The sequence below is a fragment of the Pelecanus crispus genome, chromosome 5 (assembly GCF_030463565.1).
Source record: "Pelecanus crispus isolate bPelCri1 chromosome 5, bPelCri1.pri, whole genome shotgun sequence".
Classification (NCBI taxonomy): Eukaryota; Metazoa; Chordata; class Aves; order Pelecaniformes; family Pelecanidae; genus Pelecanus; species Pelecanus crispus.
The window spans coordinates 60,384,838-60,412,381 of record NC_134647.1 but is presented as its reverse complement, the minus strand read 5'-3'; the positions used below and the strand labels follow the sequence as shown (position 1 = coordinate 60,412,381).

Sequence of the window (27,544 nt, the reverse complement as noted above, 5' to 3'; positions counted from 1 at the left end):
CAGCGCTGGTCCCAATACCAACCCCTGAGGAACACCATTTGTCACTGGTCTCCACTTGGACATCAAGCCATTGACTGCAAGTCTTTGAGTGTGACCATCCAGCCAATTCTTTATCCACTGAGTGGTCCATCCATCAAATCCATGTCTCTCCAATTTAGAGACAAGGATGTCATGCGGGACAGTGTCAAATGCTTTGCACAAGTCCAGGTAGATGATGTCAGTTGCTCTTCCCTTATCCACCAACACTGTAACCCCATCATAGAAGGCCACCAAATTTGTCAGGCACAATTTGCCCTTAGTGAAGCCATGTTGGCTGTCACCAGTCACCTCCTTATTTTCTATGTGCCTTAGCATTGGTTCCAGGAGGATCTGCTCTATGATCTTGCCAGGCACAAAGGTGAGACTGACTGGTCTGTAGTTCCCTGGGTCTTCCTTTTTTCCCTTTTTAAAAATGGGGGTTATGTTTCCCCTTTTCTAGTCAGTGGGAACTTCACCGGACTGCCATGACTTCACAAATATGATGGATAGTGGCTTAGCAACTTCACCTGCCGGTTCCCTCAGGACTTACAGATGCATCTCATCAGGTACCATGGACTTGTGCATGTTCAGGTTCCTTACATGGTCTCTAACCTGATCGTCTCCTACAGTGGACAGTTCTTCATTCTCCCAGTCCCTGTCTTTGCCTCCTGCGACTTGGGCGGTGTGGCTAGAGCATTTGCCGGTGAAGACTGAGGCAAAAAAGTTGTTGAGTACCTCAGCCTTCTCCATATCCTGGGTAACCAGGTCTCCTGTTTCCTTCCAGAGAGGGCCCCCATTTTTCCTAGTCTTCCTTTTATCACCAAAATACCTACAGAAGCTTTTCTTGTTGCCCTTGATGTCCCTGGCCAGATTTCATTCTATCAGGGCTTTAGCTTTCCTAACCAGATCCCTGGCTGCTCGGACAATTTTCTCTGTATTCCACCCAGGCTACCTGTCCTTGCTTCCACCCTCTGCAGGTGTGTTGTGTGACACAATAGTGGAAAAGTGAAAAATCAAACAGGTATCTCCTGCCTTTGGAGGTGCTGTGTGAACAATCCACACAAGATGTACTGTCCCAGGAGGTGGCTGCCTGCCAGCTGGTCTCTGCAGTGGCCGGTAGGTGCTCGCAGCTCTCGTCAATGAACCTGAGCTGCCTTCACAGCAGCGGCTGCAGACAAAGTTTGCTGCGGGCAGGCAATGGCACCACAGAGCACTCCTGGTATCTTCTGTGTCCCGGCGACAGGCGCCGCTGCAGCTTCCTTCCTGCTCCGCTGCCATGCAGCTGGTGCAGGAGTCGTGGAGCAGAGGGCATAATGCAGTGCTGCATGCACGTGCGTGGCGCAAAGGAGAAGGCTGAGTCTCAGGTGCCCAAGAACTGATAGAACTGTGTTCGCCAACATCTGCAGCAGAGGCTGCGTAAATGCTGCAGGAGTGGAAATACTTGCACAAGCACTGCACTGCCATGGCGGCCACGACAGCCACTGAGACACCCTGTGTCAGAGGTGGAAACCTCTGGCTAGTCCAGCTGCAGGCCCTTCTTTCAGAGCAGCTACTAAAAGCATGGGCTATGAAGAAAAAGGCTGATCTAGCTTATTTGACAATCAAAGGTAAAAATCCTAATATGACGAACACTCTGCTGCATGAATGGATCAGAAAATGTTCAGAAAGCTCCACTGCTATGAAAAGACAAAATGCATCCACCGCTGAGTTTCCTGGCATAGTCCAGGCTGTCGAGGGGGATGTGTGCTGAAGCAAAGGAGTCCTGGCGCCTGCCTTTTTACCCCAGTACTCCCTAGCGGATGGGAGAGATGGCCAAAACACTTCTCTTTGGCTGCACAGCCACAGCTGCATTTTAGACATTCGAAGAAAAACAAACAGCACTAAGCTAATAAAAACAGTGGGAGGGGAGATACCCGTCTCCCTGCTGCTTTTCCAGCTCTTCCAGTTGCTTGGCAACTAGCTGTGGAGGATCAGTTACGAGGCTGGTGCCTTTTTGCAAATATTTGGTTGAATATCACAGGGCATATTATCAAAGCAGTTCAAAGTCTTCTGAAATACATCCTTGGTTTTATGTGTAAATCAGTGCAAATAAATGGGTGAGCTCATGCTGTGTCAGGAACTATCATAGGAGTGCAAGTTTGTTTACAATGGGCTGCAGCGTGTTGAAGGTTTTATATGTGTATTATATTTACATATCTTCTTGCCTGAAATCCTTAACTGAGAAAACTAAGAACTTATACACAGAACAGCTGTCAAGGTCAATCAACGCACTTCAAATATATATATCTATATTTTAAAAAAAAAAGTGTATATACTTATATGTGTATACCCAATAAATAAATAAAAAAACAATAAAAGGAGGAAAAGAGACACATACAGAAACCAGCATGAATCCCATAATTGGCTAGGACAATATGTGTAAAGTAGTTCCATTTGATAGAAAACACAAGGAAATAGATATGAAAAGGGTAGACAACAGATGAGCAGATCTGTGCTAACCAGATAACTGAGGAGGTTCAGTTTGTGCAAGTGAAAAGCAGTGTTATTTTGCTGTTACCCAATCTTTCACAGTTCTTAGGCACAGGCTTTTACAGGAATGCATCTGTGCAGACAGTCTAGATTAATTCTGTCATGGTTTGTTTGCATATATGTGCACACACAGAGCCCGGTGTGCTCAGTTCACCCTTCCAGCTAGCCAGATCATGGGGTTTTTATTACATTACTGTGACACTGGGTCCAAGATAAAATACTAACAAACAGGACAAATTAGACTGAGCACAGGATTTAGCTACATATCTACGTAGATCCTGGTCCTCAGCTGTCTTCTACATGGTCTGTTTGGAATACGAACAAAGCACCTTGATTGTGTCCTCATTCGTTTCTGGAGAAAGTCTACCTAGAGCAGGAGCAGCAGCAAAATGACCTCAAAAGTCTCCTCCCTTCTTTCGAAGTCTGTAAGCAGTGACCAGCCCAGCTTCCTCCAGGGCACGTCCTGCATTAGCAGTCTGATCGCCGGTTTAGCCAGCTGCGTTGCTGCTGCCCGTTGGTGCGAGGAGGGTGAGTTTCTATGGTGGTTCTGTACGTGCCCCCAGAAGAACACAAAGTAAACGTACTGAACTGCTGACAGCCAGCTCATTTCCTAGTCTAATTCGGTGACACTTCCCTGGCATGACAACAGGTACAAATATTACCAAACTGTGAAAAGTCAGTACTCTCTGATACGACACAATTTGCACTTTGTAACTAAAATACCCAGATGCTCCAAAGCCACCCCTCCTGTTAGGATACATTTTAATGTTAGGAGTTGAGATCATCTCTGGCCTCTCCAAACTGGGGACCCCCAGCACTCATTGGGGATCCTGAAAGTATGTTTGGGATTCAGCTGCTTAAATTCCTTTTTCTCTACAGAATTGGTAGCAAGCTGCCAAATTACCTGCTTCCCACCAGTTTTAGGTATTCAACAGATGAAAGCAAATGTTTCTGTTGAAATAGACAGTAGATTTTTAAGCAAGCTGATTAGGTACCTTTATTTTTTTTTTTTACAGTTGACAGCACAGACTGTTTTGCTCCGTATCATTGTTGCATGGCATTCCATTTGGCACAGGGTTTATTTTTAGCCAGAGACTATCAAAAGCATTTTTCAGGAGGACTGTCACTGCTCTTGAACAAGGAATCATATTACTGCAAGAACTTTGCTGAAACAAAGAAGATATATTGGACAAATGGGAAATTATAAATCTAGACCAACCCAAACCTGCACTGGTAATTAATGTTGCTTTTTTAAATGCAATATACCATACATCCATCTACAAGAAGCAAATGATATTTCAGGAAATAACTCATTGCTAATTTACTCTTGAGTTCAAGGATAAGGTATTGTATTGTTCTTGGTTTACAAGAATAATGGCTTAACCCAAATCACATATATAGTCTGTAAAAGAAGACAAAAAGCTAGTAAGCTAGATTTCTTTGTGCAGTCGTATAAGATCATATTAACTTAGATTATTATGTTGATTTAGCTCATACTTCATTAGAAAAAACCTTTAAATTTCCAACATTTTTATGCTGTGTGTCTATGGTAAAATTTAGGAAATAAGAGCTAAAAAATGCAACCTAAGGTTTAAGTTTACTCTTGTTCAAGTTAAAAATATTTCTGATAAGGATTCATATGTATTAGTTGTCTATGAAATCAATATATATGTGTTATTGGTTGCAGCAACAATGCTTTAATAGCTGTAATATTTTAAACTTTCATACTTAATAGAAAAATATATGAAACTGTATAATTGAATGTTTAAAAATCAAGTGCTTTGGACATCATTTGAGTTCCTGGGTTTTATATGTTTTGAAGTGGTTTATGAATCAGAGTTTTTTGTTGTTAGATGAATGGAAGAAGAAAGTTAGTGAATCGTATGCTATAATCATAGAACGATTAGAAGATGACCTACAAATCAAAGAAAAGGAGCTGGCGGAGCTGAAGCATGTTTTTAGGTAAAATGTTTTGGAAACCTATGAATTTCTTTCAAAGGAGTATTTGCTATTAAACAGTATTCAGTTTCACATGGCTTCTTATGGAAGGAGTTTCTCACATATGGAATGCATGCTCTCTAATGTCTATTTTTGGGAATATGTCATTACAGTTCTGGGCCAGAGTCCCACAGCATAGTACCAAAATTAGCAGCTGTTAATTACTAATGCCAATATTTTATAACAAACACCTATATACTTTTGTAAATTAATTAGCTTTAATGGGATGTCTAATTTTGTTGCGTACTTTTCAGTTTTGCTAATGTGTTTCTTCAGACAGGAATATTGCTGAAGTAACAAATTGTAAACAAACACAAAAGCAGATTATCTTCTGAAAGTGAATTTCAAATTCACGATTGTAATCACTTTCTCAGGACAGCACATGCTAACAACCAAGTTCACCCAACCAAGTAACATACTTACATGTTCATTATCTGAAAAGCTCAAATAGAGAAAACACCCAGCTCATTGACTGTGAATAAATTAAGAAAAAGATCAGGTAAATGATTGCAGACATCAAAACCACTTGAAAAAATAGGGGATTCTAATCAGGAATAAATCACATCTTCAAAAAAGCCAAACTGTTCATATAAATTATTCGTCATGCTCACTTTCAGCTAGCATAATTATCACTGTTTGAGCCTGTTAAGTGAAAGATGACATTGGGCTTTCACTGCAATATGCTGAACACTTTGGCCATGATCCAGTATGGTACTTCAGTACTCGCCTCATTTTAAGCCTGTTTAGTAGTAAAACTAATTATCTTAACAAATTAGAGCCAGAATACTCTTTGTTTTAGTTAAGCAAGACAATTGAGCGTATGGTGAACGTGCTTAATTCCTGCATTAGGCATAAAAAAAAAAAAGAAACAATTAACTTTAAGGTTAGCAGACCTGTGGCAGTTCAGCTTATCAGTGTATCCTACCGCCCCATGTAAGTCTTGTTAAGATGTCAGACAAATTCTTCTTTGAAGAGCACTTCTTTTTTCTATGGAAGGAGTGGGAATTAATGATACTGGTTCCATTGCATTGGAAAGGCTTTCTTTTCAGTCAGGCTTAAGGAATCAGCCAGTGATTTCAGTTCCAAAAGCTGCCTTCATCCATGAGTAATGAAATCAGTCAGATTTTGTGAGTATCTAAAACCCAAATATGGCCTGTGGAAAAAAAGTCAGTCTTGACTATATGAAAAACTTTTCTACAGTAGCAGTGGCTATTTTCAGAAGACTTCTCATCTCTGAAGTAGCAGAAGAATTAATAGGCTTTCCTTGCGATATTTTCCCACAAAAACATTAACAGTTTGCCAGTTTATAAGAACTCCAATGATATTAAAATTGAATATTATTAAGGAAACAAACTAAAAGTTTTTATTATTATTTTTCAAACTGGAAGAAGAGGAAAATTTAACTATATAGCTAAAATGGTAAAACCTGGATCTTAACCACACATTAAGTGCTAGTAATATGCATTTTTAATGTAATTCTAAAGACAAAAATTGAAGCAGGAGACATGACTTTACAGCACAAAAACATTCTGTGATTTTGAGACTTGCAGAATTCATCCTTTAAACAAAGCAATCCATTCCACCATGCAGTCACCGCAGTGCATCGATAGGTACAGTGCGTATATCCATGCATACCCAACATGTTACAGCAAAGACAAGTTAACTAAAAGGACTTGTTTCCCAGAACCTGGAATTTATTTTTCCTTCAATTGCCCCTGAAGGAAAACCTGTAGAATAGATGAGCCTTATATCAGTACCATTAATCACAGTATGTCAGAGAAGAATTGCACAAAGATAAAACATATTTGAAGAATGAGATTTATCTTTACTGAGCAAAACATTTTCCGCATTAGTAAAGTGGAAGTGGTAGATGAATGGATGTCACCAAACAAAGGTAAAAGTGACTATAATGTGTAAAAAAAAAATGTTCCATACAGAAGCAGTTTACATTTAGGACATTAAAAAAATTAGCTTCCTTAACACAATACCCATCTTCTAAGGAAAGCATATGAAAATCTAGACTGATGTAAGAAATAATCTCACTGAGGCACAGAGTTTTGGCAAAATAAGTCCAATTTTTGCATTTATAAATAAGTGTTATGCTCTATTTTGATCAGGCCCATATCCTTTTCAAATCATGCACTGTTCCTGAACATTATAAAACACTCAGTATTGACAGCTGGCAGTCAGGAGTTTCCATCAGAGTGGTCTTTCTGATAGGAAAAGTGTTTTCCAAAAAGCTAGTTTTTATGAGAAAAAAAAAGTCAAAATGTCTCACAGGGAAAATATTTAAATTTTGCATATTGAATATTTAATTACAATTCATTTAATTTGAGTTAGAATCACTAAATTATTTACTTACTAGCACAATACTTTATACATCTGTAATTCACACCACCGTTTTCTTCCATGAGCAGACATTCCTGGAGATGCACTCCTCCTGTACTGCAGTGTGGGTGCTCCTCATTCTGCCCAGTCCCTAAGTCATTGCAATGGTCATGGCACTGGATGCCTCAGCACGGGCGAGATCCTGTCCTGAAGCCTACCCTCTGAAGAACACCCTCAGAGCCCAAACTACAGTTTCTGTGTGTTATAATGTGTCACTTTGCAATCTGATGGCTCTCAAACCACTCCACTAAACTGGAAAAGTCACTTTCAAATTCTGGAAGTTAAAATGGTTTCTTTCAAAATAAAACCCAGAAAAATGTGGAGGTTTAACATTTCCACATTAATTTTGTCACACTTCATGAAAAAGAATATGAAAACACAGATTTTATTCCTAGTTTAGAATGATAACAGACATTGAACAAGCAGAATATCTTTTAGGATAGACTTAACTAAGAGAACAGAAGTAAAGACAAGTCTCTGGCTTTGTCTGCATTTTAAATTCTATTTAAAGAATAAATTATTGAAATATTTCTTGAAAACACCTAAGTGTCACCTTGCTTAACAGAGGTCATCTTGCTAAGGGGAACTTTGCATAGGTTTATATTTTAAAAAAAGAGAGAAGGATTAAAACCTTATTTTCAATTGTAACCATGTTAAATATGTTTAACAGTGCTACTCACTCAGGATGGATTCATAGATATACAAATCTAAGTGTTCTGCTCAACCATGATCATTGTTATGCTGATACTGAATGGAAGAAACCCTAAACTTCTATTGACAGACCAAAATCAGCATTCTCCACAAAAATATTAATTGCTATGTGTATTTAATTTTCAACAATTGTAATTACTTCAAATGTTTGACACAGCAGTAACAAGTCAGTCTGTGCTAAAGGAAACCCATGAGACTCGATGACAAAACCTAAAATGTTCAAGTATAGTAATAATTTAACAATCTGTAAGAAAGAGTCATCATTTTCCTTCACATTTTTGAGAAGATCTCTTCACTGTTTAAAACACACATGTGACACTTCAGGCATTCAGGAGTTTTTCAAGTAAAGATATAATGCATATTTAGATAGGACTTAGAACCAGAGGCGGGTATAGCTCTAGCTGTGGAGAGGTTACTGCTCTCTTATAATATAATGGGCATTAACTACGTGGAATAAAGTTGTTCAGTAGCATTGTCCGCAATCTTATACAAAGATACTGTTTGTGTTTCTAGAAGCATCTTTAGGTTACTATCCATTCCCTGTACTGCCAGCTTTTCTAGCTTTATTTTATGAAGTACTTTATTTTTGAGCTTTGATAGGCATTGTATGACAGGAAAAGGAGAATGGAAATAAATTAATTATAAAATTGCATAGGTTGTAACATATTTATGTATGTTGGGGTTTTTTTTTTGCTAAAAGAACAGAGCGTCAAATACAAATGCTGAGTGTCTTTTTTAATGAGTCAGACTTGGTATGGATCCTATTTAAGAGTTATTATGTTAGAAAAGTATTAATAACGATCACTTCATTTCAATTATTCATTTCATCCTTGTGTGGCCTAGAAAGCGCCATGAAATCATTAAGCTATATAAAGGTGTAACACTGTACCAAAAATGTGGAAGACAATTAAACATTAAATTGAGCTTCATTTTGTCATTGTCAAAATATGTAAGCGACATTTAGTTGTCTGAGAATTTTAAGTGCAAACATGCCTTTCCTCAGCAGGATGTGAGTACAAACTGCAATATTTCAATTGTTTATATCAAAACCAGAAATACAAGTTAATGGGAAGTCAAAATGAGGATCTATAAATTATTTTTAAATTCTGTTTTAACATATCACATTCCAGTGCAATAAACCAAAGCAGAAAAACAGTGCTATAAAATTATATCAGTCTGCTGAGCTTTACGGGGTCCATGTTCCTTCTGATGCCTTAAAGTAACTGTCAGTAATGGGTGTTTTGAGCAAAGGTGAGAGTCCTGTCCTGGCATGGCTGCTCCCCTGCCTTGCTCCAGCCCTTCCTGTCCTGTCCTCTCAGATCTCAGACAGATCACAGATCTTCTTAGGACCTCCTCAGCCAGATCACAGATCTTCTTAGGACCTCCTCAGCCAGAAATGTAACTTTTAGAAAGACTACTTCATTCCTCAAAATGTGTTAGAATCATTTTTCTTTTAATCATTGCCAATTTTTGTCTGAGCTTTGGTTACCTTCCTTCTGTGTATGTGCTTCTGTCGTGTTTTCATATGTTTCCATGTATTGATTGTATAGTGTTTCTATGATCTCATTTGGGGAACATAAACTTATGTTCTGAAAGACTTTTTCTGGTTATTCTTTCAACTTGACTTGTTTGCCTCTAGTTCTGTGCATGTCCTGCTCATCATTTTAGAACAAATACATAGATTCTTAAAATATTTCTTAGTTATTTTTGCATCAATAAAGAAACTGGGTTTTTATGGATTATTTATATTTCTAAAGAGTCTTCCCTCTTTTTTTTTCTCTAATTTAAAATGTATATACTGTGACTGGATAGCAGGATTGTTCAGAAAACAATAAATCTGGACTACTCACTTGATATCAGTAAAGCATTTCTAGATTTACAGAGTGTAAACTGGTATAAATTTAGCCCTGTGTCTCAAAAAAAAAAAAATTATATTGAGATTTCTCTTCTAAATTTTTTCCAAATGAAAGAAACTGTGCTAAAGGATGAAAATAGTAATCATGTGTAAAATCTCCTTTTTCAGTTCTGATGAAGCCTTCTGCAAAGTCAATTTAAATTACCGCACAGAAAATGGGCTCTCTCTTCTTCATTTATGTTGCATATGTGGGGGTATGTATTTGAAATATGATGTTCTTTAAACATTTTATTTACATGGATACTGATTTGTTCTGTCTGATAACTGTCAGGAAGATTATATTTTCAGTGAATTTCTTTCTGTGTTGTCCTTGTTGACAGTTGGATAAGCATCTATAAACATTACTATAAACTCTATTGCCAAGGGGGTTGAATCAAGTTACAATGAACCCCATTATAGCTGATTCTTTAATTAAAAAAAAAAAGTTTTGGTTGATAATGTAGCATGTTTTACTACAGGTGTTCAACTAATTCAAAATTACTTGCTATATGCATTAGTTAATCAATCCATACTCATCTAGTATTGCTCTACATTTCTGCATTCTGTACATGGTACAGACTTCAGGCTAGGGAGCTAGTTTTAGCAATACTTTGCCATATATATAACATCTATATTTCTGCTATAATGAAAATACCTGTATTTTATTTCATGGTGATTAAAAGAAGAACTCAAATGCTTCAGTGAAAAACATCAGCTGATAGGATTTTTGCAGATAGCAAATCAGCATACGCAAGAAAAGAGTGCAAGATGTCTTCTGGGATGTTCATAAAAAACACAATAATGGTGGAATTTTCCACTCTGATCCACATTGTTGCTCTGTTATCGACATAGTGAGTCATTAGTTCATGCACACACTTTATACTTGTTATACAATTTTCAGCAGAAATTGGCCAAGAAAGGCAAAGCAAATTTTACCCTACCATTTCATGCATAAACAATTTGCTCAATCTTAGCTATACGCTATCACGAAGGAGGACCTGATCCTGCCCTGCTGAAAACCGAGTGGATCTTTACTCTTAATTTCAGAGAGTGCAAGATCATACCCAAAGATGACATCAGTACCCGGTAACATTAAAACAATTGGTGGGATTGCTGAGAGGAAGTTTAAGAAAACATACAATGTTAATTAATTAGGTACGGTACATGAACACTTGAAGGAGGGGAGAAGCTATTAGATCTGACATTGTCTTTGATTACTGTCATAAGTATTCAGAAGGCAGATACATTTTTGAGATCATCACTGCACATCAGAAAGGTAAGAGTTAAGCTGCTTGCCCATGCTGACATTTATTAACATCCCTCAAAATGATTGCCCTTGTAACAACATTGAGTAGAGAGGGGGAGCAGTGCTTCTGTTTTGAAAGGGCAAAGGAGTTAAGTGCCTGAGAAACCAGAGATTCTGGAAGCATCTGATAGTTTATGGAGTTCTTTGCAGCATGGTCTGGATGTTAAAAGAGGAGTTTGCTTCTTTAGAAATTCAACTATCCTTAACAAATCCTTATTAAAGTGTGAACAAACGGTGAGCCAGTACATGGTCAGATCTGCAGCTGTCCCAGTGGATAAGGAGACGGTGCCTAATTCCATTTTGAGGTTTCACAAGATATATTTTATGACTTGCCTCAGGTCAGCAGATAAGCTACCTATTTCTATTTGCTTTCAAACTCACGCAGAAGTTTCATGATTCATCTGCACATTCTTTTCTGTAAATTACTTTGTTTTCCAATTTTCTTTCTAAAGGTAACAAATCACATATTAGAACTCTTATGCTAAAAGGACTGCGCCCGTCCAGATTAACAAGAAATGGATTTACAGCTCTGCACTTGGCAGCTTATAAGGTAAATTATTTTGAATAGAATTGATGAACAGAAATCAGAACTGAGGAGCTTATTTGTCTGAACTATCTAGTTGAACTCTCTAGTTGCTACTTCTGGTGAAAATATGAATTTCACATTTACGATGCATAGGAAAATGACTTATAAAGAGCGCATGCACAGGAAATCAGCATGTGCTTTTCCAATATCATCCTCGAGAATATGATATTGCTTTGGAAATATTGATTAAATCATGCAATGCAACTCAAGATAGAAGAGTGTTCTTTTTATTGTTATAGTTATTAATAGAAACAATCTCAAAGGACTTTATTTTACAAATTCTCTCTTTTTGGCTTCTTCTTCATTGTTCCTCCTCAAGTTCTACAATCGGCTTCAATATTAATTTTATTCACTATTATATTTATCTTTTAAGACTCAACAATAACAGTAGCAAGGAATAAAGTGAACAAAGACAGCATTTTCCTAAAGAATTGTTATGATTCTTATTTTGAGATGAACCATCTTAGAAACTTAATCCATGTATAGACTAGCCCCAAAAGCACTTAGCTTTTTAGAGGGAACTCAGATCAAATTTAGGAGTTTATATTCTAGACGGCAGTGTTCAACCCTTATATGTCCCATAGGTGCCACAAGGTCATAACAGCCTCTATTTCTTCTGCAAAGCTCTCACGGCAGATACCATTCTGATTTGCTGTATTGTCAAAGCTGACAGAAGGTTAAGTAGGTGGGCACCTGTGTGCCACTCTTGATCCATAAGTGGTGTTCCTCACTGTGTTGCAAGAGGACACAGATGTGGTAGATGGTGTTTAATCCAAATACCCAATTCCAAATGCAGCAGGAAGCATCACAGTCACAGTCATTCTCCTCCAAAAGCTCCCTGTGGAAGAGGAGATGGTTTGCCTTCTACTAGGTAATAATCTGATAATTAGAATATTTGTTCAGAGAGAGGACCAAAGTCTCTTCTGGAGAGAATTCAAACTCATATTGCCAATCAGCAAGCTATGGCTGTCCTGGAGTGACCATGCAATCAGCTTTCCCGTGGACATGAATGGGAGCATCATTAGAACAGGGAGAGTGAAGGAAAAGCTTAACGTAGGTTAAGTAATGACAGTAGTGCCTAGGACACGTGGCATATAGACAAAATTATTATTTCTGTGAGGAAGACACTGAACCACCAATGTAGCAATGTTTTAGCTACCCCTAGAGGGGGGTAGGAGTAGAAAGAAAGAAGAGATGCAAGGAGCAGCTTTTGTAATTTTGTCTGAAGGTGGGAAGAAAGACACACCCCTATTTCCAATGTTTGCTATGGACAAGCTTAAGCCAATCTCCTGCTCCAAATGCTGGATTTCATCAGTCCCATTACTGGAACTCTGAACTTGCCCCAGGTGTGTATAGAGAGGTCGTCATTAAACAGGCTGAAGACTCAATCATGGAGCCAGATACCTAAAAGTTATGTGCTGTGGATGCCATGGATGCCTTATGCTCTGCATCTCCATGGCTTAACTCTGTATATTTGCACTGTAAGATACCTTCCTCTCCCGGTTACTATAATATGAGCACTTGCTATATCTTGCATTATGTCTTGGATTTCTTATGTTAGTTTAATTTTACAACCACTGGTACCAATTAACTATGCAAGCTATAGAATGATGACAATAATCAAATCTTATACCTCATGGGATGAAGTGATGGTTTACAGCAATCATAAAAGAAACTTTCCCCCATGTGCAATGTTGCATAATTAGCCAATTCCCTTAGAAAGAATTTCTCTGCCTTTCTTTAATGTCAATCTCAGTGGTTTCCAATTAATCATTTAGTTGAAAATAAAAATTCCTTTGTTTAAAAAGACTTTTGTAACATATTTCTAGGATGTTTTCATTACTTGGGAATAGTTTTCATTTTTTTATCAAATCTTGTTTTGTCTGTTTTCCCTGTACTGTAAAGTTGATAAATCTCTTGCATCCACTTAGGCAAAAAACTGTATCAGCAACTTATTTAATCACTCAAATGATGTGATACAATATCCACTATCTTTTTCAGGTTGCACAAAGATAGGCAAACTAGTATGAATTTTGGGATCTAAAATAAAATTCAATATAACATTTCTCCTATAAGTGACATTTTAAGACTATAAGATTTACCATTATTTACCCAGTGACAGCTTTTGTTGTATTATAGTTCTTTTCTAAGTAAAATATAAAGGAGCCTAAAGATACCTCAGAAACAATAAAGCAATGTATATTAAGACAGGGCAACTTCTTGTGAAATTCCTTGACTACTTCTTATCTATAATCTGAATATTTTGTGGCATTTCAAAACAGTGAAACAGAACTAGGAAAACTGGACTGAGTCACTAATTAGAACAGAACATTTCTAGATAATTCAAATTCAGCCTGTCTTCCCAGGCTGCGTAATGTCCAACCCATTATGCAACCAAGTACCACGCTTCATGATCTAAAACTATTTGGTAGGAAAAGTGATATAAAGTTTTACTGTCCATTGTTATCAAAGAGAAATTCCTAATATTTCCTGGAAATAGGAAAGCCATTTCAGTATGAACAAATGTGCTTTCACAGACACATTTTAACTGCTGCTTCTCTGACATTGATTAATTCTTACCCTTCTTTTAGTGTCTGCTTCAAAGAGGTAGAGAACAATTAGGAAGTTTGGTGCTTTTAGCATTTCTTTTGCCCCTGAGTTGTGTGCATTTCTTCTTAGGAAAAAAATGAAAATTAATTGGAGAAGGCTGATTTCTGGGCTGGATGATGATGGAAGGCAGACCCCAGGAAGCAAAAATTATTATAGCTCTAGTGGGTGCAGTTAGAAAAAGTGACGGTGAGAAAGATGGCCTAGTTTCTCCTGCCAGTTCTGCCACTGCCCCAAACAAATCATTTAACTTCTCTGTATTTAATTTCACTATTTGTAAAGGAGAATTTATTAACAGTCATAGTCCCTGGGCATTATGACTCTTAATGTGTTTCTCAAGGGTTTTTTTATTACTATCATTTGATAGTGCCATTTGCTGTTGTTATACCTGGAAGAAGTCATAGAAAAAAAGGTGTGCATGAAAGGAAAGAAGTGAAACAATATGAAAAAATAGCTCCTAGTTCAGAATTTGGCATACATGCTATAAATTTATCCTGGGAACTCCTCAGGTGCCCTTCTTCTATGTTAGGTACTGTAATGTTTTGATATTTAAACAGTTTGTGTGAGCACTTAAGAATGGCTTGGAAACTGAGACATCTTTAAAGACATCATAAAATCAGAATAGAGACTGTTTTTTAAAGATACAGGCTTTAGTATAGCAAAAGAGAGACTTCTGATGCCCAGGACAAGTCTTCCCTCCCCTCCTTTCCTTGCACTCTTGTGCTTCTGGGGTCATGGTCAGTCCCTTTTCTTGAAACGCAGCAGTGCAATAGCTGGGGAGGCCCAGACATACACAGCTCTCTTTGGCTCCCTCCCTGCAATTGTTAGAGCTGTGTCCCAGAAATAATATGTTTTAAATGCATACCTTTTAGGACAATGCAGAACTGTTAACAGCGCTGCTGCATGGTGGAGCTGACATTCAGCAAGTTGGGTATGGAGCTTTGACAGCCCTTCACATTGCCACAATCGCCGGTCATCATAAGGTAGGTTTCTCCTTTTCTATAAAGGAAATTATATGAGTGAGTGCTAATATTAGCAGGTCATTTTATTTTAGATTCATGCCGTTCAAAACAAAACTCAGAATTGGCTTAGTACAGCTAAATTTTATTTAATATTTTTGTACCTTGTGGGAAAACTGTATCTGTGCATATATTTTTACATTGAACAAACATGTACAAAGGACATAGATCTGTTTGTACATCTCTTACCTTTATATAAATGTCTTTAAAGTCTTGGCAATAAATGGCATTGTTTTCTAAATATCAGAAGTGTTAACCAATAGATACATGATGAAACACACTCACTCGTACACATTAGGATTTCTGAACCTGGATATGGAGTGAGGCTTCCAAATACTGTCTTTCTGAGTGTGAAGGAAGCACGGTAAAAGAGTTTTATTCCCTCTTCTAGGTGTCACAGGCTCTGCTTCACAGCTCTGTGATTTTCACTTCAGAGAGGGACAGAGGTTCTCAGTTTCAAGTTATTTTATACTTCAGATTAGTACAGAGGAAAATGTTGTCAGGATAAGTCATTTATAGTGTGAATCTCAAACATACATATTGATAAGTCTCCTGTGGGTTGGAGACTTGCCACTATGGGGAGCAGAGGAAGGAAGAGAGGGGTGAGATTCCCTAGATGCCTATAATCAGGCCTTTCCCTTTCTACACATGCTGTCAGTCATGAATCTGTTTTCTTATCATTTACCACCTCAGTTCAGTCATTTCACACATCATCTGATTTCTGTCACCCTGGCAACAGCTCACTCAGCGTAATTTTTTTTTTTTTTTTAATCTCTTAAAGTACTGGGTGTGCAAAATTACCTTGGTAATGAAGGGGTTATGACTATAAACGTACTCATGAATTCAGCTACTTCACTTTTTATCTCCTTTGGGTCCATTAAGCAAGCAAAGATTTTGCCCTCTGCTTGAGTAAAAGTGTTAACTTATACAGAGTGCTGGACTAATTTATGGAGACAGAAACATTAGAATTCTTTAAAGAGATAATCAGCAAGAAATACAAGAAAAAAATAACTAAGTATGAAGGAGGACATATAGATTATATTAATACCTGCCTTTAATCTGTGAATTTGGTTGTGCATCTTAGACTCATAAATTCACTTCAAGTATAAGAATTTGGCTGGATGAACAAAGCATGTGTGTGGTTTTCAACAGAAGAAAAGAACCTCTATGTATGTACATAGCAAGAAAGAATACATGCCTTATGAACTCCCAAGTTACAGCAGTCACTGACCTTATTGATGTAAAGAAGGCCATCTTTTCTGCTACATTTTCAGTCAACCAGCTTATACACACACACACTATTTACTACACATATGCATATAGAAATAATTGCATAATTATATATTGAAAGAGAGAAAATACATATCTTTTCAGACAGACAGTTTTGTTGGGGAAACAATAACTCTTTAGAAATTTTCTGTACTATCTCAAGAAATCTGCCAACATTTAAATACCTGGTTGTTGTGGTTTAACCCAGCAGGCAGCTAAACACCACACAGCCATTCACTCACTCTCTCCTTCCTCAGTGGGATGGGGGAGAGAATCAGAAAAAAAAAGTTAAATTCATGGGTTGAGATAAAGACAGTTTAATAGGACAGAAAAGGAAGGGATAATAATAATAATAATTTAAAAAAAACCAAAATAAGTGATGCACAATACAATTGCTCACCACCCACTGACTGATAACCAGCCAGTTCCCGAGCAGTGATTGCAGCCTCTCAGCCAACTCCCCCCAGTTTATATACTGAGCATGACATCATATGGTATAGAATACCCCTTTGGTCAGTTTGGATCAACTGTCCTGGCTGTGGCCCTCCCAGTTTCTTGTGCACCTGGCAGAGCGTGGGAAGCTGAAAAAGTCCTTGACTACTAAGCAGTACTTAGCAACAACTAAAACATCAGTGCATTATCAACGTTATTCTCATACTAAATCCAAAACACAGCACTATGCCAGCTACTAGGAAGAAAATTAACTCTATCCCAGCCAAAACCAGGACACTGGTCTGAGAAACTATGAGGCTAGCCACTCAAGTTCAGCTAAGGGAAAGTGATACTTCTTCATTTAGGCAGTTTAGATTTTCTTTGACTTATTTTTTCTGTTTAGTCTGAAGAAATTATCAGATCTCTGAGTCAGTAACAATACGCCAGATTTTCTATTTCATTTAGGCTTTCAAAGATGCTGATAGATCACTACTGGAATTTGCAGTCAGGATTTTAATTTCCAATTAATTTAATTACATATCTGAATTACTTTGAAGATTTTGAAAATTGCACCGGGCACCCTTTGCATATTTTTGCACTTAATACCTTTGAGTACTTCACCTTGTGTGTTAAGTGCACATATACATAGATAGAGACAGTACCTAACATCACAGTAGTCATTGCAGGGCTCAGAGTTCTTTGGAGTCTATGGTCACTGGTGCAAATAATGCCAACCATAAAGTAGTAACTGGGAGAAACAAGCCACGCTTTGCAAATCCAGCTCTGAACAGCTTGCATACCAGCACTTTTGCAAGTGCTAGTAAGAACTGTATACCCCTAGTAAATTTTCTACTATAGCTTGGCTGGAAAAGGCTGCCTAATTGTGAGCGTGAAGGAAGCAGAGATTTACTGGAGCAACGGTTTTAGCACTGGTTAGTGTAATGACTACATGGTAAGTCCCATGAGGGGGCTGTGTCAATGTAAAAGTTCCCCCCATTTCTAATGGAAATATACATTATGCTGTTTCACCCTATAGCCTATATGTATATGTCTGTGTGTGTGTATTTGTGTGTGTATGTATACTTTGCCTGCTGGGGACCTTTCCCAGGCTTGTGGGCCATCAGGGGCAACCAAGGATACTGGTGAATTTAGCTTTACATTGCAACCTTCAAACTGGTTTGAAAATTATTTAAATCTGACAGGTGTGTTTGCGCTTTTTGTTAAAGACAGGATGCATAAATACACAGTTGGTGACAACCTTACATTACCTAGAGAGTCTGTGTGTGAAGAAGGTTAAGCTGAAAAAGGTTAAAGCAATTTACGGGTGGTCACACCAAGGAACTCAATTAAAAAGCTGTTAGCCTTCAGTGTTTCAGTCAGCAACTCCAACAGTGATCAGGGGACAAATCAATCCTTAGCATCTGTTTAAGCTGGTGAGTGAGGAAGCATGCTAGCAGGGCAAGCTAACCATTTATATTCTGAAGGTCAGCTCTCCAGGTGGAAGAATGAGGCTCCTCAGTGTGTCTGCACACAAGTGAGGCTGAAAGCAAGCGGGGATGGAGGTGTTTGCATTGTAGCATTACATCCCTGAGCTCACAGGGCATCGTGACGTTCCCTTCAAGTACACATACAGGTCTTTTTAGTAGCTTAATGGAAAGCCTTCCTTGTGTATCCTATTACTAAAAAACAGATAAGGAACTACCATATCTAATTGCTCCGTGCAAAAATTGTAATGGAGATATTAACCAGAGTTAACACTTTAATGATCTTTTTCACTTTTATGGAGTATGTTTTTAATGTTTCCTCTGTGGGAAATACAAAGTACTCTTCTCTGCATTGGGGTTTCAAGTAATTTTAAAAATGTCTGCTCCCTGTCCTGCAAATGTCAAAAGAAGGACTGCTATTTGTCTCATGTCTTTAGCTCCTACTGAGGTGACTGAAATATAAGGGTGCTCAGAATCTGGCAAGGATAAGACCATTAACTTGATAAGAAATAACTTATTGTGGGTGGTTTTGAAAAGCCCCGTATTTCTTCCTTGGGAATGATCAGATCTTTATCACAAGTATTCTCCATAAATGGAGTGGAACTCTATGTAACTCATTTGGTTCATCTGCTGGTCCAGGGACTGAAGATTTATAGTCCAAATGAAGGCTTTTTCTTTCCTTCTTTATATAGCTTTGAAATTTTCAGTCAGCTGAGAATTCTCTCTGCTAGATTAAATACACAATTTCATTAATATTCATGGAAATATGGGATAATTTTTTCAACCCCCTCTAAAAAATAAAATGAATTTAAGAAAGAGAAAATAGATTTTTGGTCATGTTCTGAATTCCAATAAGATAAATAATTATTTATACCATTAAATAAATAAATAGAAGAGGTATACACACCAATCTATGCAAAACAGTCTTTTACTGCAGAAGAGGACTGACTATATTTAAGAGAAATAGAGAGAGAACTGGGGGAAAAGTTGCTTTGTTCCCCATTTTCCTGAAGAGCCAGTCTATGTCTTTCACTTCATCGCCACACCTGAAACCACTAGAGTGATCAGTTCTCTGAAATTAGGATACTGAAAGCCATCAGCATCAATGGGATGTTCCAACTCATTTGAGCCAGTGTGGTGTATAAATATTTCATCTGCTCTATGATTTAGTGCCATATTTTACTTCACCAAAACTATGCTGTTTGCTTATTTTATCTATTAATGGAAATTGCAGTTCTCAATGGGAAGAATGGAAAATTAATGAAAAATTATAAAATAAGCTGATGACCGTATTAGAAACATCACCAAATAAGTTTAATAAATCTCTCATTAAGTCTGCTATTTTGAAAACATTAAATGTTTCCAGCCCAGGAAGGTCATTGCTAAATAAATAATGCATGTGCCTCATACACATTTATGTGTTGTCCAGTATTACCACGTTGGAAAACCAGTATCATTGCCTATTCCACTTTGTAAATTAAAGTTGTCATTCCGAGATTACAACATCTGCAGATGTGTGAACTGGTCTGAGGGTTGCAGGCAGGATGAACCAGTGCTACTTAATTTTTGCAACCTGCAAACCTGAGAATCTGAAGTGTGAATGTGTTTGTAGCAAGCACCTATTGGGGAAAAAGGAGTTAGTCCCATCTGATAGATTTTCTACAGTAATAAATCCCTTTTCATTTACAAGTCATATGTTACATCAGCATGTTTGTCACCTCCTGTCTTCACGGGAATTTTACTAGTAATAAGAGTACGTTCAAATGATTTAAGAAGACTTGAAAAAATAAATTTATGTGAGCCTATTTAAATGGTTCACAAAGTCCACATTTTCTTCTCTCATTCCCTACCTTTTATGCTAATGCTGCATCTTCCCAGCCCTTTGTTTTATCTGACACGAATTTTTCAGACCTTTTCAGAATCATTTTAGAACCAGGAATGCAGAAATGGTATTCACACGGTATCAGTACATGTGACTACACAAGCTGCAAGATAATGGGGAATCAAAGATCCTCCACATTTGCCTGTCTGAGGATCCAACCAGTGATAAAGAGAACTGGAACTCACAAGTTTTGAATTCAATAGTTATTTTTAATATCTACCAACAAACTGTCCAGATTGAATGAAGCAAAGGAAGCCTTTTACAACCCATGAATTGGGGCACAAGGTGTTTGGCAAACACAGGTGAAAAAGCATTGAGTTGTGGTTCAGTAAAGGAACTTACCTTAACCTGATGATGCAAACTTGTCTGAAAACAGTGGCAAACTTTGACAACACTTTTCTCCAGCTGTGCTTTCTCCCTAAAAATGTCCTGTGCAGAAAATTTATGTATGACCCATTTTTAATCTAGAAGAAGTCAAAGTATATGTGACATTTTAAAACTATGGTATTGTTAAATTCACAGTGATCTCTTTGCCCAGAACAGTTATCTTTTAGTAATATTGCACAAAACCATTTAAACTATTCTGTGTCTAGCATCTACCAATATCGGCAAAATATAAAAAAATTCCTATTCTTTGGCTACCCTGTAGCAAAGGCAATCCTAGGGAGAGCATTATATTTTAAGACACTAGTGCCTGCATCTTTCATTAATGATTTATCTGCGACCTCTGTTTTGTCTGATTGGAACAGCTAAGATCTGTTCTTTTGAACATGCAAAAGCTTGTTGCTGCTCTGATGTCTGTCCTCGTGTCTTACAGAAGAACATATATGAAATATTTCAGTAGACTTTTTCCTAAGAAAGACAATTAATTGTACATTCATCAGCAAGTTGTGTTTAAAACACTGAGAACCCCCTTTAGCAGTTTCTTAATTCAGTCTAACAGAGTTTGTTCTAAAATTCTTACAGATACACAGAGAGTTAGAAGTTGTAATAATTCAAGCAAAGACACTTTGCAGGATGTGGCTGATCATATCTACATTTGCTAAATTGGAGGGAATTAGGCAGATGTTTGCCACTAATCATATTTTTATTTTAATAGCTTAATTAATAAAGGAACTCTGAAAATCATGATAGATTCTTTAGACATTTTAGTGTAAGGCTGTACAGAGGCTAGCGCTGGTGCAAAGGCCTTAATTGTTGAAGTTGTCTTCTCATTTAAATTTTACCTGTTAAAAAGTCAATAATCATTGATTTTATTCTCTTAGAGGATTTCTTACCCCTTGCCCTTGTGCAAAAGACAAAGTCCTAATGCAGTCTGTCTTATGTTTTGTTTTGTTGACTCCAGAGTAGCTGGAGTTACTTCAGGTTACTTAAGCTACTCCAGGTTACTTCAGAGTAGCTTAATTAATTGTCTTTGAAGTGAACATAATTGACTTGAATGTTCAAAAAGCTTCTGAATAAACCTTTCATAAGAGAATTTTAAGAAAAATTACAAGGTAAGAGTATTGTTCAAAGTGTTCAAAGTATCATTTTGAATTAAAAATTGGTTATGCAAGGAAAAGGGGAGCAGTTGTTTCCCTCATTCTCTGGGCTGTGCCACTGTGAACCCAGCCCAGGAAGCTGCTGGCTGCCTTTGCGGCCAGGCCATGCAGCTGGGTCAAGTTCAGCCTGCTGTCCACCAGGGTCCTGAGGTCCTTTCCAACAGAGCTGCTCCATAGCTAGGCACTCCACAGCCTGTGCTGTCACAGTAGGGGATTTTTTGATTGTCATTGTTGAACTTCATATGGGTCATGTTGGTTGCTTCCTCCAGCCTGTCTGGGTCGCTCTGGATGGCAGCCCCACCCTCAAGTGTGCTGAGGACATAATTTGATGTCCTCTGCTAACATGATGAGAGTGTACTCCATTGCTGCCTCCAGGATCATTGCTAAAGGTATTAAACAGAACAGGTCCCAGTATAGACCCCTGTGGTACATGACTTGGTATTAGACTCGAGGCAACTTTTTAATTGCTACCCTCCAAGACCCATCATCTAACCACTTTTTCACCCACCTAGTTTTGCACCCATCCAGACCATAAGATCTCAGCTTTGCTACAAGACTATTTGGGAGACAGTGTTGAAAACCATGCTGAAGTCAAAGTAATTTGCATCCACTGTTCTCCCTTCACTCAAAAATCCAGTCATTTTATCATGGAGGACAATCAGGTTGGTCAGGCAAGACTTACCCTTGGTAAATCTGTGCTGACTGTACCCAGTCACATCGAGGCATTGAGAGGTTAAAGATCTTTCCTCTCCTCTCCTCTCCTCTCCTCTCCTCTCCTCTCCTCTCCTCTCCTCTCCTCTCCTCTCCTCTCCTCTCCTCTCCTCTCCTCTCCTCTCCTCTCCTCTCCTCTCCTCTCCTCTCCTCTCCTCTCCTCTCCTCTCCTCTCCTCTCCTTTTCCCTTCCCTTCCCTTCCCTTCCCTTCCCTTCCCTTCCCTTCCCTTCCCTTCCCTTCCCTTCCCTTCCCTTCCCTTCCCTTCCCTTTGAGTTGTGACACTGACTACACACCTTAACTGACCATTGCAGTTTTCAGTTCTGTTGACCCCTTGCACATTAAATAAAGTCAGCAAGAGGTGCTTTGTCTGCAGCTTCAATATTTCCTGTAGGTTATGAGCTGCACCTTTAGTCATAGTCTGTCTCCTGAGGATAAAAGTCCTTTTTTTGGTCTTTCTATGAGAATTTAAAGCTCTTTTTGTATCAGAAATTTTCCCATTAATTTCTGAAGTAATTTTATCCTTGCACATCACTCCAGCATACCCACCTACTTGTAATGCCGATGAAAACTTCCAGTGTTTTCTAAGATTCTGTTCTTCTTTCTGAGAAAGATAGGTCGTTTGTGAAACTATCAAGATCGTCTCTGTACCCCCCTCATCATTTACAGTTGAGTGGAGTTTGCTTAATATGACTCACAAAATTCTTTTTAACAGGAAGTCACAAAGTAGCTAGCATGGTTGCCATTTCTATAGCCTGGAAAAATGTGTCAAAATTAATCTAATTTTAAGGTTATCATCAGAGGTGGAGCCACATTGCTCAACACAGTTTCTTCATCTTGAAGATATACCTTGAAGCTTGTAGATGAATCTACATTTTGAATTCCAGCTTCCAAAGAGATTAAGGAGAACTGGAGTTGTGGTCACATCCCTGAGTGTGTTATAGCCTCATAGTTGCATGCCTAAATTAAAATCAAATTGATCCAAAGAAGCTTCCACCACATTCTTGTAAAAGCTGCAAATCCATACATCTCTTTTCAGAGCCAACAGTTACAACTTCAGTCTTATGATAGTAGTTTGCTGAAAAATGTCTAAGATGAATCACTCAAAAGTCACCAAGCCATAAATCACAGGCTAACTGGCTCTGTGTTCCCCATCTCTCATCCACCAAGCTACTAGTATACTGAAAATTGTCTGGATATGGGATGTACAATGGAGGGAGTCAGTTGTATTAACCAACAAGTAACTGCACGTGTTCTTTATTTGCTACCTGAACACATTAATGCTCCCCCAATAAATGCATGTGTTAAGGCTATTACTGAGCTGTTCTTCAGCTGATATAAGAGTAGGCAACTTCTCTAAAGATCTCAGAGGATCTTTCATATGACTTTTTTAATGGAGTCAAACTCTTCTTCAAGATCCATAGCAAAAACATGCACAGCAAAAGGATGTCAACGCACGTGAGATTGAGCAAGGGAAATTCTGGGCAGGAACATCACGATGAGAGTGGTGCAGCACTGAAAGCTTTCCAGAGAGGATGCAGAACCTCCGCCCTTGGAAATAATCAAAATTCTACTGGACAAGGCCCTGAGCAACCTGATCTTTGAAATTAGTCTTTGCTTTGATCAGGAGGGTGAACTAGAAACTTCTAAAGGACCCTTCCAACCTAAATCATTCTATGATTCATTGTCTCTATTTCTTTCAAATGTGACCTTTACTCTCCCTGGGGGCTGACCAGCTGGAAGGCAGCTTTGCAGAAATGGACCTAGGAGTTCTGGTCAACGACAAGTTGAATATGAACTAGCAATATGCCCTTGCAGTAAAAGACATCCTGGGCTGCGTTAGGAAGAGTGCTGCCAGCAGGTTGAGGGAGGTTATTATCCCCTCTGTTCAGTACTGGTGAGATGGCACCTGGAGTACTGAGTCCAGTGCTAGGCTCCCAGAGAAGAGAGACACGGACATACTGGAGTGAGTCCAACAAAGGACTATGAAGACGATTCATGGATTGGAGCATCTGACATACAAGGAGAAGTTGACAGAGCTGGGATTGTTCAGCCTGGAGCAGAGAAGACTCTGGGGGGATCTTATCAAAGTGTACAAGTACCTGAGGCAGAGAGTAAAGAAGAGAGGGCCAGACTGTTCTCAGAAGTGCCCGGTGACAGGATAGATGGCAATGGGCACAAACTAAAATCCAGAAAATGCCATTTAAACAGAAGAAAAGGCTTTTTTACTCTAAGAGTCCTCAAACACTGGAACAGGTTTCCAGGGAGGTTGTGGAGTGTTCATCCTTAGAGATTGGACAATATTCAAAACCTGACTGGACATGACCCTGAGATACCTCCTCTAGGAAATGCTGCTTTATGTAGGGGCATTGGACTGGGCAATCTCCAGAGCTCCCTTCCAACCTCAATGGTTATGTGATTCTGTGTCATCTGCAGAGCCTGGCTATGGCTGCTGGGGATGCTGTTCATCCCCAGGACTGCCTTCATTCAGGAATCTTCTCACTCCTGCCAGCTCCCACCTTCTCCCTTGCAACACGTTCAGAACTCACGTGTCTCTGGAGCACCACCACAGCAGCCAAAGACAAGCACCAACATTTGTGGGGCTTGTTTGTCATCTAACTCACAAGCGATGATCACTGCTTATTCCTTTCACACCAGAATTGCTTCTGTCCCTGCCTAGTATGTTCCCAGGATACTTCTAGCTTCTGGAAGATAATATCAGACACAAAGGGCCAACATTCCCCATCATTTGTACTCAGACAGGTGCTGAAGAATAATTCCATAGGAACCCAGCAATCCTTGCCTCCTCCAGCCTGTCTTCAATAGAGGGGCTTAGTCCTTGCAATGCTTAGGTGCCTCCTATAATGTGCTGGACCTGTTGAAGCCCTTGGATTCTGAAGAGACAGAAATGGCCCTGCAGTGCTGCTTTCAGGGGAGGCTTACAGCTGATACCATAGTGAAATGGTTAAAACTAATGGGAAATAGACACACTTGAATGTCAGGGAATTGACCTTACACACAAAATGTATTCAGTCAGTCCCATGGAAAAAAAGTATTCCAATTTAAATTGTGTAACAAAATAATCCCTGTACACTGAATGTTGCTTGGTAACAGGTTTTCATTCTCTGAGTACTTGAGAATGACATGGATTTAAATGACTGGCCCCATTGCTGCATGTGTGAAATGATTTGGTGGTCTCAGCTTAGATAGCAGTTGACAGAAATGTGCATCATTGCAGCTAGCATTAATTGGCATCGTCAGTGGAAGTCTCAATGTGGAGGTACAGGTATGAATAGTGTAGCATAGAAGCTGGCCATTTCCCCTTCCTTGTACTTTCTTCCGATTGCCAGGGAGTTGTTTCCTAGTTGTTCACTGTACTGTGGGTGATTCACAGTCCAGCATCTTTCATCACCATTAGACTCAAAAATCAACCTTCATCGAAATGATATGTAGAAGTATGCAAATAATCCACAGCACAAGCCCCATAGCATGCCTAAAGACTCCCTTGTGCTTCAAAAAAATAGCAGCCCTTAGGCTTCAATCTGTAATCCAAAGTGGTTTCATTCAGACTTCTATTTTGGCAGTTATTCAGAAAACCAATGTTTGATAATTCACAGCTATCCAGGAAAACATTGGCCTTCTGAAAGACCAAAAAACTGGAAATTTGAAAGGAAACAGAAAACACTTAGGGTTATTTATTGAAGCCAAAGGACTCTTATCTTCTAAAATACAAAGACCTTACACAATAAGGGAATTATGCTTGAGGATTTATCTTCACACATTTACATTTAAAAGGATCTATCTTTTTAGGTTTTGGGTTTGGTTTTTTTTTTTACTTCTAAAAACTCTGATATGTTTACTGGTCTTTGTTCATAACGGTTAAAAGAAATTAAAGGTTATTCTGAGAAACTCCAAACACTCATTGCTCTGCCTCTTACTTCATAAGTCAGTCTTTTTACTGGCAAACACATGTTTGGGCTTATTTATAAAGCTTCAGTGACATACAGTTGAATTACTGTAAGTTAATCACTTTTACATGTTATATGCAGTTCACCTTTATAGCTTGCTTGTTTGGGGTTTTTTGTTTTTTTTTTAAACTGGCGATGTAAGGTTTTGAAATCATGTTTTACTAGCTGACCACATATATATATAGTGCTTCTAATTGGAATTTTCTGTTTGTTTCCTTCTAGGCTGTTGATATTCTTTTGCAGCATGGAGCTTATGTGAATGTTCAGGATGCAGTTTTTTTCACCCCATTGCATATTGCTGCATATTATGGCCATGAACAGGTAACTAAATGGGGGAATTTCAGAAAGCTGAGAAGTGGAACACGGAGGCAACTATAGGTTTAGTGTTAGATATTTTTGCTTTACATTCCAGAGGGTCCTGCCATGAAAAGGCCTCATATACTGAAGTTACACTTCTAAGTCAATTTCTAGTTGCTCTAAGAGTCTGACTATCATCAGGAAATTTCTACATTTTAATCCTCTGTGCTAGACCCCAGCAAAAATTCGTATCTTCCCCTCTAGACCTCTTGAAACGAATAATTGTCTAGCTAGCTTTGATAACCTATAAACAGGCATGGACCCGGAGGTGTATTTCATTTGATGCTTATTCATTCCACATTTCAGAGAGTGCATAAGGAATGTGAGTATACTATCCTAAGCCTCTCCAAGGAAATGAACGTCACTTCTCAGTAATAATTAAATGGCAATTCTATTGGTTTTCCTTGGAATTCACAAACTAAATTGTGGCAACTTTTAAGTTAACAGAAAAAATGATCATTTAGAGAGCAGGATTTTCCATGAGGTACTGTGCACATGACAAGTCCAGCTGTCTTTGTTTCATTCACACAGATCACAAACTTATTGAAACATAATCTGAAGTTCTGACCAAAGCTGGCATTGAACCTCCAAATTCTCCTTCTTTTACTAAAGTATAACTGACATATGGTTAATCTAGCAGTCCAGTCATTTGCCCTGAATAGCCCTTTTATGTGAAATGTAATAATGGGTCTATTTTGGCTTAAGCAAGTCATTCCCTATACCTTTCTTTGGCTAAAAGCATGTATTCTGGGATATTTTCAAGTTTCAAAGGATGACCTCTAGGTAGAGTGCATTTTTCATTTCAGTGACATGTTACTTTGAGTGCATTGAGGAGTTGTTGTAGGA

At 38.4% G+C, this 27,544-nt stretch overlaps 1 protein-coding gene across 1 annotated transcript in view; it reads left to right on the top strand.

Moving 5' to 3' along the window:
* Positions 1-3,740: 3,740 nt before the first annotated feature.
* The window catches only part of TNNI3K (TNNI3 interacting kinase), a 100,214-nt gene continuing 76,410 nt past the window's right edge, over positions 3,741-27,544 (top strand). Inside the window, exons 1-6 of the mRNA XM_075710823.1 lie at positions 3,741-3,780; positions 4,401-4,509; positions 9,668-9,753; positions 11,297-11,394; positions 14,910-15,020; positions 26,564-26,662. Of these exons, the coding sequence (XP_075566938.1) occupies positions 3,741-3,780; positions 4,401-4,509; positions 9,668-9,753; positions 11,297-11,394; positions 14,910-15,020; positions 26,564-26,662 (543 nt within the window). The remainder of the gene's footprint in view (positions 3,781-4,400; positions 4,510-9,667; positions 9,754-11,296; positions 11,395-14,909; positions 15,021-26,563; positions 26,663-27,544) is intronic.